Source organism: Penaeus monodon, chromosome 9, assembly GCF_015228065.2.
Source record: "Penaeus monodon isolate SGIC_2016 chromosome 9, NSTDA_Pmon_1, whole genome shotgun sequence".
NCBI classification, from domain to species: domain Eukaryota; kingdom Metazoa; phylum Arthropoda; class Malacostraca; order Decapoda; family Penaeidae; genus Penaeus; species Penaeus monodon.
Window position 1 is genome coordinate 32376379 of NC_051394.1, and position 11111 is coordinate 32387489.

At 35.6% G+C, this 11111-nt stretch overlaps 1 protein-coding gene across 1 annotated transcript in view; it reads right to left on the bottom strand.

The window, feature by feature from the left end:
- Positions 1-7077: 7077 nt before the first annotated feature.
- The window catches only part of LOC119577085 (SET and MYND domain-containing protein 4-like), an 8913-nt gene continuing 4879 nt past the window's right edge, over positions 7078-11111 (bottom strand). Inside the window, exons 4-5 of the mRNA XM_037924764.1 lie at positions 10012-10497; positions 7078-9726 (exon numbers count right to left, since the gene is read on the bottom strand). Coding sequence (XP_037780692.1) covers positions 9028-9726; positions 10012-10497 — 1185 coding nt within the window. The 3' untranslated portion in view covers positions 7078-9027. The remainder of the gene's footprint in view (positions 9727-10011; positions 10498-11111) is intronic.

Sequence of the window (11111 nt, forward strand, 5' to 3'; positions counted from 1 at the left end):
TTGACATAAATATAACAATCCTCATCTGTTTTATTTTCCTGCATATTGTCCTGCTTAAAAGTATTCTATATCTCAAAATATAAGAAATCAGTTCAAGATCAAGGTGAGATTAGTAGCATGTAACAGTGAAAGAGAGAGAGAGAGAGAGAGAGAGAGAGAGAGAGAGAGAGAGAGAGAGAGAGAGAGAGAGAGAGAGAGAGAGAGAGAGAGAGAGAGAGAGAGAGAGAGAGAGAGAGAGAGAGAGAGAGAGAGAGAGAGAGAAATCACCACATGCAAGTGAAGACGAATAAATGAAGCATAAAAACTTTGACTGCGTAATCTAATGAAACTGGAGGCTGATGCAATTTTCATGGACGCCGGGTGCTGTGGTCTGTTACGGAGGCAGATTCATGTGTAAAAGTATTAGTATAAATGCTCTATTAAAAGAGGTAGTGAAATACTACCTGGCATTACTGTTCCTTGTTTTATAAAAGTGCATAATTTTTAGTCTAATCTTCCTTAGGCATCGTCCCTATTATCAGGCTGATCATCCAGACAAGACTTAAACTCGTACATGCATTTAACTTCGTTGCCGCAGTACTGAAATATAACCATACCGCCCTACTTGTCTTGATTAACTGCTCACATTGGAACGGTCCTACGGCAGCAACGCTCGACAGTTGTCAGGGATTTACCTCTGACCTATCTGTTCCCCTGTCCAACCAGTCAACAACAACAACAAAGAAAAGAAGAAAGAAAGAAAGAAAAGAAAAGAAAAGAAAAGAAAAGAAAAGAAAAGGAAAGGAAAGAACGAAAGAAAGAAAAAGAAAAAAAAAAAACGTTGGAGAGGATGGCGCAGGTTGTGCCCCCGTCCTTCCACTTGCATTCTTTCTCAATGAATTCCCATGTCTTGTCCTGTCCCTGCCCCGTTCCACTGACATGAACTACTAGCCCCTCTTTCACCCCTACAATCATCCCTTTCTCATGTCTCATGATTCTCTGCACTATTCTCTCCTTCTGCAGTTTATTCGTAAGCCCAGACAATCGCAGCATACACCTCCATTACTCCTGTCGATCTCATTTGACATTCACACTCAAGCTCTAATACAGCATTTTTTTTCTTTTTTTATTATGCAGCAGCTTAGATACTTCGTGTTCCTGCTGCACACAACACGGTTAGCACAACCACACCTTCGTATAGACCCCTCTTTGCCTCCATGCTTACACTCCCATTTTTTGCTCAGACCCTTCTTTGCCTTTCTTACTGTCTTACAAACTTGCCAAACTGTCTTATCTTCTCATGCACCTCATCACTTCAATTTTACTCATATTTACTTGCAATTTCTGTTTCTTACTGGAAATGGTTTACCTTCTCTACTTCCATCTACCACTTAATTAAAAGCAAAAGCTCTTTCTGAATCATTTTATTTACGTGCCTCACTACTCCATATAAACAGTGACAGCAATGGAAACATCATGCATCCCTGTCATTGCCTTACTGGATCTTCCAACCAAACATTCTCTCTATTCCCAATTATCACATACGACCTGTTATCCTCACAGGAAATTCTATACGAAGTCTGAATCGCTCACACGTTCTTTCTGGACGAACGCCCAAAACACACGCTTCCTTTTCGCATTCCTCTCTTACGACAAATGGCTGATTTACGTAGCCACTTTCATCCTTTAAACCCGTACTGGGCATTCACGCAAAGGCCTTCAATCCTCTCTCTTTTATCTCCTATCACCTTAACAATGCCCATTATAAAACTTTACTTATCAGTCAACAAACTATACTTCTGTTGGTGCTGAAATCTGTCTCCTTTTCTTCTGCAGGTATGATGTATCCACTCCACCTGGCTATGTACGTACATTTAACAACCTAAACGGTCACACTACTGCAGTTTCTCCTTTTTCTTCGGACTGATAATAGCACCACACACCCTTCAACTTTTGAAGCCTTGTCTGACTTCACTGTCCTGTAAAGTACCCCTTGCTTCATTTGATGCACTTGTCTCGTTTGTCTCGTTTAACACCGGTATTCTCGCTACCAATCCTCCTTAAATAATTCAGCAGACGTTCTAAATATTCTGCTCATTATTTCCATCTCTCACTGCTTCTTTTCTCTGCCTAACCTCCTTCCAAAACATTTCGATATTTTCTCAAAATACTCAACCTTCCATTTACTCTTTGTTTTGCCTCCCTTATCTCTTTCACTTCATTTATCTTCACCATCTATTAATTACCCGTCACTTGACCAGCTCTCGAAAGCCTTTTCTTTCCATGAACCACTTTACCTCCTCACACTTTCTCTCACCATGCATTTCCATTGAACACCCCAACAAACACCCTGAAGAACTCGCTTTTTTCCTCGGCCTCCTACTTCCTATCTCTTACTCTCGTCGACTCCGATTTTCTTCTTTCTATGTCATACATAACAGGCTCGCTCTCAGTGTCTGTCTTTAAGTTCTCATATTTCCCGTGCCACTCCCTTCTTTTTGTTGCTCTCCCAGTCTCTCTACTGCTACTCCTGCCAGCAACACACAGCAGAGCTTCAACTCTTCTATTATCCTCTCTCATGCAGTTACATCTATGGTATCTTCCAGTCGGAATTAACTATTTCTCACTATTAACTCCTACTTCATTCTTCATTCTCCACCTCCATTTCCACCAGGCTTCATAATGTTCTGAACTACTCCATTACAAGAGTAACTCATTGTTTCCACCCTGGTATTAAATCTACTGTCGCTACAATACTAACATTTACTCCAATACAATGATTTCCAAGTAGGAATGAGATTTATACTTTTCTCCACATGAAGCTTTCGTTGCTGTTCAAATTCTCATCGACAAAAACAAAAAACGGCAGCAGTGATTACTTCCACTTGATGCTCACGAGCAACTCCTTTATGTGTCATAAAAATGATGATGATGACGATGGTAGTGTTTATTAGTATTGCTGTAATATTAATTGATAATGGTAAACATACTGAAAAAATAGTAGTAGTAATAATAGTGCACAAAGGCGATTTGACTTATTTTTTAATAACTTTATTCTAGTTCATAAATTTGTTGACCAAGATGTTATTTAGCCAGCGAGAGTAAAAAGCCGTTTCACAATAATTATGGGAGATTTTAATGCCAAAATAGGTAAAAAGACAGAAGGAGAAACCGTAGTAGGAATCATGGAATAGGTACTAGGAATGAGAGGAGACAAATGCTAATGGACTTTGCGGAGGCTCGATCACTCAAATCATGAGTACATTCTTCGAAAAAAGACTAGAACGGAAGTGGACATGGAGGTCGCCATCTGACATCAAAAACGAAATTGACTTTATAATTTCAAATAGTATAGAGTAAAAAATGTGGAAGTTATTAATAAAGTAAATGTTAGCAGCGACCACAGAATGGTCAGAGGCCAAATTTAATTACACTTCAGAAGGGAAAGGAATAAACTCATACGAAAGCCGCAGCCAAATTTAGCTAACTTGAAGACCAGAGCGACAGAATTTAACCCTAACATCCAAAACAGATATTCACTTCTCAGCGACGAAGATCTTGACATTGACTAAATTAACAAACAGTTCAGTGACATAATACAGGAAGCTGCACTAAAGTGGGCGCTAAGAATGTCAAGCAAAGTTCTAGCAAGCTCTCGGTAGAAACTAAAGAGCTTATGCAAAAGCGTAGGATCATGAAAGTATGGTCAAACAGGGACAAAATAGAATTAGCTGAACTAACAAAGACTATAAATAAAAAGAAAAGGGAAGATGTACTGAAATTCAATACTTAAATAATCAATGAAACAGCGATCTCAGGCACTAGCATGAAAACAGTTAAAATGAGACCCGGAATGGGGAGAATTCAATTGTATGAAAAAAAAAAAAAAAAAAAAAAAAAAAAAAAAAAAAAAAAAAAAAAAAACAGATGGAGAAGTGACATATATAAGGGAATTATAAAGTTGCAAACTTTACAGGGATCTATACAACTCAAATAAATAGCCATGGATAGAAGCGAATGGGTAACTAGAGACGTACCTGGCATCACAACAGAAGAAATAGAAAGAGTGCTTAAAGGGCATGAAGAGAGGGTAAACACCAGGGGAAGATGGAATTAGTATAGACGATGTAGGAGAAATTGCAACAGTGAAACTAGTCAATCTTTTTAACAAATGCCTTATCAACGGGAAAACTCCGAAAGTCTGATACATAAAAAGTGGACAGAAAGTATCTAAAAAAACTACCGACCTATAAGCCTCCTTTCAGTTACTTCACTAAAGTCATCACACCTTGCATCTCAGACAGTCTGGATTCTAACCAGCCTAGAGAACAGGCAGGCTTCAGCAGTGGATTCTCAACAACAGACTACATCCACACGTTCACCCCCCCCAAAAAAAAGAAAAGAAAAAAAAAAAGGAAGGAAGGAAGGAAACCACTGTGTATGACATTCATAGATTACAAAAGGCATTTGACTCAGTACAAATACCAGCAGTACTAGAAGCTACCCAAAGCAGTGAGTAGAGGAGGTATATTGTAAAATATTGGAAGACATATACAGAGATTGGACAGCAACCATCAAGCAAAAAAAAAAGTAAAAAAGGTGTTAGACAGGGCAATACTATCTCACCAAAACTGTTTACAGCCTGACAAGGGGAAGCGCTTCAGGTATAGGACAAGTATATATACACCTAAGGCAACTGTACAGACAAACACATCTTGTGAAGAGGAAATTAAGCAACGCATCAGTCTAGGATGGAGTGCCTTCGGCAGACAGTAGCGTATTAAGAGGATCTTGCCATTATATTTAAGAAGAAAAATCTTTAACCAATGTGTTTACCAGTTATAACCCATGGGATCAGAAACATGGACTACAACCAGATTACTGGAGAGGAAACTAATAAGTGCCCAGAGAGGGATGGAGAGACTGATGCTGGGAATTAGCCTAAGACATCGGACGAGGGTGACGTGGATCAGGGAACAGACAAAAGTGGAAGATAGACTTGGGAGCATCAAAAAGAAAAACTGGTAATGGGCAGGTCATATACATCGGAGACAGGACAAGAGATGGACAAAGAAAGTAACAGACTGGGTTATAGAGATAATATAATGAGGCCAAGGGCCAGACCAGTGACAAGATGGCGTGACAAAATAATCAAATTTGGGCGCCGAGACTGGAAACAAAAAACACAAGACAGACAAAATGAGAAAAGATTTGGAAAGGTCTATATCCTGCAGTGGATTGACTCAAGCTGATGATGATGATGATAATGATAAGTATATAATATATATATATATATATATATATATATATATATATATATATATTTTTTTTTTTTTTTTTTTTTTTTTTTTTTATTATTATTATTTTTTTTTTTATTATTATTTTTTTTAACAGCTATTCATTCCACTGCAGGACTTAGGCCTCTCTCAATTCACTATTGAGAGGTTATTTGGCAGCCCCCCCTACTATTGAGGCAGTCATATATATATATATATATATATATATATATATATATATATATATATATATATATATATATATATATATATATATATGTATTGTTACGCCGGCCGCCTCGTCTCTCTGCCACCAACACAAGGCAGGCTAGGCAGACGGCGTGCTATTCACAGGGTAGTGAACACTGAACAGTTCCAAGAGGCACCGAGCACCACAGCGTCCCAGAACACCACGAGGGGAAACGCCAAGTGGCGAGGCAGGGCACGAAATAAACACAAAATGACAGTCTTTCCTTTATTTACACAATTTATTTACCCGTACACTTTTCTATAGGCACAATACAGGGGGAAACCAGCATGTCACACTGCACGATACAGCTTATAACAGGGCAACACAAAGTATATATCAGGTCACAAGGGCACACACGAGGTCTTCACAGGAGCAGCACCCAACCGCGTCTCCTAGCTTGTTCATCTGCTCCTCCGCTCACAGCCAGCTGCATCATGTTTGCCCAGGTCCCTTCATGTTAACACATGCCCAGGTCATCCTTTTCATGTTAACACATGTTTCGCACAGTCTCCGAAAGACCCACTGGCGTAGCAGTATTATATATATATATATATATATATATATATATATATACATATATATAGATATATACATATATGTATATACATATATATAAACTATATGTATACATATATGTATATATATATGTATATATATACATATATATCTATATATATATCTATATATGCATATATATACATACTTATGTATATACATATACATATGTATATATATACATATATATAATATATATATGTATATATATATATAATATAATATAATATATATATATATATATATATATACCTAAAAGGTAACACCAGCACTCTCCGTGGAAAGGAACTGGGGACCCTCCCACGTACTCACTCCAAGAGCATCACAACATGAAATCTACAGTTAAGTATCATGCTGTGACCAAAGAAAGAAAAAGAAAAAGAATAAGAAATAAATAAATAAATAAATAAATAAAGAAAAAAATATGTATATATGTATGTATGTATATATTTATATATATATATATATATATATATATATATATATATATATATATATATATATATATATATATATAATACATTTAGTCATATATATATGTACGAATATAAAAAACTAAATCGTAGTAATGTGTACATGAAGTTATAAAAAATAAAATAAATATAACACTTGCATTGTACATAAATGTTGAATGATGATGTAGAAAAAAAATATGTTTACAAGATTCTAACCATTAATATCAGTGAAAAGTTTACAGAGGATGCAAATAGTACAGGAAGAAACTCGCTGTGTACTAGTATTATTGCTAAATTAGCAAATAGTACTTCACTTTCTTATTAGAGTGTATAAAAACTGGGTTGTGAAGTACTACTCTTCTCAGAGGAGTGCTTGCCATACTAAAAATGAGATTGTTCTCATTCTTATATTTGATAACTCCTTATTTCTGCTAAACCTATAAGTACTGGAATTCTCATACTGTTCAGTTAACTGCAAAAATTCCATATTTAAGGCAGCAGACTATAATGCATAATCATGTTTCTTCTAAAACAAAATTCTGGGTAAAGGAGCAATTCAAAAGAAAATGTTACAAATTTATTAGCACCATTAGTAACAAAAGCATATTATCATAAAAAATATGCAAATGCATGATTCATCAATAGACATCCAATCCTATCATCATCATAAAGTACTGAGGCTTTCATTGTCTTACAAATGACTATATGAAACTTACTAAACCAGAAAGATGTTTGCTTTAAGTTGTACTTTTGGAAAAAGTAGTACAAACATGCACTTGTCAAACTATCAAGGTCACATTTCACAATATATGGTAATAAGCTTAAATTTGTACAGATTATACCTTTTACATTTGCTACTACAAAGTGGACACATCATATAATACAACCAAAGTAGTGTCTCCTGCAATCCTGGGCAAGAGTTTGTTTCTTGAACATATAATTAGATTACTTCATTGGTGTTACTTGGGTTGAAAATAACAGAGATGAGTGGGATATTATGGAAAAATGAACATTACTGTTTTTGGGGGGAAGATTTTGTTTAAGGGTAGTTATGTTATATGTGAAAAATAAGATATACTAATAAACCATAAGAAAATGCATATAAATGCTGCAGAAGCCTACCTTACATCACCACCTTAAGAAGTAAACTTTGGCTCTTGGCATTTCTACTTGACCAAAAGAATTATAAAACATTCCCATAAGTACTAATATACTCTTGAATGTGATTTGATGATAGTCTGATGGTGTTAAGTTACTCTTCTAACTTTGGGACACAATTTTCATGAAATAAAATTTCTTTAAAATATGATGAAAACTTACAATACATAAATAAATAAATAATGCAATATAATAACAGCTTAAATATGATGGCTATAGACAGGCCTACATTTTATTTATATTTCCAAGTATATAATAAATAAATTCCTGAGAAGTGTAATTACCATCTCTGATTGTCTGAAGTCAGTGACTGCATTTAACCTGTTAACTATTTAACCTGTTGATGCTGAGAGTGCATGTACATACATGCCATATCTACTGTGATTTCAGTTTCTTATTTTTGTTTACATAAGTGCTCAGTAACCAAGCAGTGAGTTATTGGTCATTCAAGATCTAACTGGTTTACCTTTTTCCTTGACTTTGGAAAGACTCATTTTTAACTTTTACTGCAATTAGTATTGTTAACAGAATAATCATACTGTCAACAACAACAATAATAATAGTAATAATAATAACAATAACAGCAACAGTTAGTAATGTGTATTGCAAAAAACAAACAAACAAACTTTTCTAAAAAATTCCAGGTACAGGTACTCAGGTGAAGTCAGAAAGACCTACTAACTGACTACTTGGAGAGTAAGTGCTTGTAAAGCCATCTATGTGTAAACAAAATTCTCAAAACAAAGCAATGGTGCCACTACATGTACCCAGTGCTAATGGTTGATAAGAAAATTTAAAAATATACAGAAAACACAAAAAAGTTATAAAAATCCATCTATCTATATTTCTTTTCCTGACATTTCAATGGATTTGTCTATGTACTTCAGTGCTATAGTTCAACATATAATTACCTAACCATTTTTATTTACCAAAGAAATGTAGGACCCTGTCTGCTATGCACCAAATACATTATGGTAAAGTGCTAATAAGAAATTAAATAGACATTAATATTCTTTACTGATACTTCACCAATTGTGAACAACGGCTGCTATACAATTTGTGTTTAGTTTATATCACAGTAGATTTTTTTCAGACAAAAAATAAATTTCCACAAAAAACTCAGTGCTGGAAACACTTAGTAAGCTTCTGATGTATTGGCTAAACAACAAAATTGCTAAACAATAAATTACAGATACATATGGTGAGTATCTCCATCATCAAAAACAACTTTGTTTAATAGCACCAAATTAAAACAACCTAAAAATTCATATAAGCACCTTTTCTTCCACAACTCACACTAGCTGATGCCCTAAATTTTGAGGCCCTAGATATCCTTTAACTTGTATCAGGCTCTTTATTTCCTTTTCTTCTTAAAGATGTCTGTCCCATCACTCTCCTCCTTCCTGTAAACACAGTTGCCTTGTCTGTCAAAACAGTGCTTCAGTGTTTCTTGTGCTTCAAAGTATAACTTGCATGGATGTTGAACATACTTGTCAACATGCTCTATAAAGTGAATCAGAGTTGTCATGTTTTCTTCAGAATTGAGCCCTTCAATAATGCTATCATATGCTTTCTGACACTCACTAGCAGCAATTTTGGTCTGCTCATCAATCTCCTTGTAATCATACATCAACATATTCCCATTACTATCACTGCTTTCTTTCTTGGAATAATTGGTATTGCATCTTTTGCATACACCCTTGCTGAGACTTAGGGGCACTGAGCATTTTAGGCATCGTAGAGTGAGACTTTGTGACAGAGACGGGTAAGTTGGCCAACTATTTACACAAGCTTCACATGTACAGGTAAAACAGTATTGTTGCAACAATTCTGCTCTTCTTGCCTGACAAGGCCTGATGCCATAGTGTTCCCCATAACTGTCTGTCACTTCTGCTCCTTGCGGAATGAATCTTATTGCCCTAAGCACTACCACATTTCCATAACTTGAACGTGCAGCTGCAGGATTGCATGAATGATTTGTCAAACTCAGCACACCGAATGCTCCCGACCCAATTTCCTGTGTTGTACTTTCCTGGAACCTGCTCACATTTACCTGAAAAATACAAATAAAAACATAACTAGTCAATTAATTTCTTAAGTAGTATGCTTTTATTTTCCATGTGCAAAAATCAAAAGACCAAACAATGCTCTATTCATGAATACTATAAGACTCAAATGTCATTTGACCAAAATTAAACCAATATTCAATATTCATAAGAGATATCAAAGTCATAAAAGGAGAACACACAAGGGGGTATTAATCAGCATTTGAAATTTGATGAACACAATTCTTGGTATGCAAGAATTCACTCTGTGGCAAAATACAAAGTACCATTACCTCAAGTTCAGTGACAGAATGGGCATTGCAAGGCAGATTCATCATGTGGATGAAGAGAGTAGATCCTGTCAGAAGAATATCCTCCTGGGTGGGCATGATAGGCTTTCCATCTTCATCTACAAAGTGGTTCTTACTTTCTATCATGAGCCTTGTCAGGGTCAGAGCCATTGCACATCGTTTGAACAGGTCACTCACTGAGCGCTGCTCCTTATTGTGGACAAGGTGGTATATTGTCTTGTAGTCAGAGGAGCTATATATCCCTTGAGTATTAAAGCCCAGAGACTCTGGGGCTTGATGTTTTGATTCCTCAAGAAGCTCTGGTATCAAAGCTTTCAGTTTCTTGTGTGTGGTCTGTGTTAAAATTCTGTAAGCTAAAACAGAATTCTTACCCATGTCTAAGTGAGCTAAAGTTGGAAGTATATTGCATTCCTGCCTATGGAAAGATGAGAGTCCTTGGATGCAACAAGAGCTGCTGCAGAAAACTACCTGTTAAAAAAAAAATATACTTGATAACTTCTCTTTAATGAAAAGTAATGAATTCTAAACACAATTTCAGATTTATGAAAAATATTATTGCCCACTACTTAACCCAATTGGCATGGATGGCAAGACTACAATGCCATGCCCATTGTAATAAAAGTTCATCTATTGTCTATACAGATAGATGGCTCTGCAAGTGCTTAGTCACCAAGGAGTCAGTTATTAGTCTTACCTATCTCACATGCTTACCCTTTGCTTTAATTTTTTTAAAGCTTTATTGGTATCATTATGTCTTCAATTTTATTCATATATTAATAACAATGTAATAATCATAATATCAATAAGAACAATAACGATGTCAATATTAATAGTATTAGAAAGAAAAAAAAAAATTCTTGCTAATTCAAGGGATGGGGAAATCAGGTGTCGTAACTTGGGCCTACTGATAGACTCCTTGCTGGCTGAGCACATGTGAAGCCATCTGTATGTACCAAATTCACAAAAAACTACAAGGGACAGTACATAAAGCTGCAGTCATTGGCTAATGAAATGGAAATTCTTATTTCAGTGCTGAATCTAAAACAAAGACATCTTTAAAAAGAAGACAATCAATGATTAAA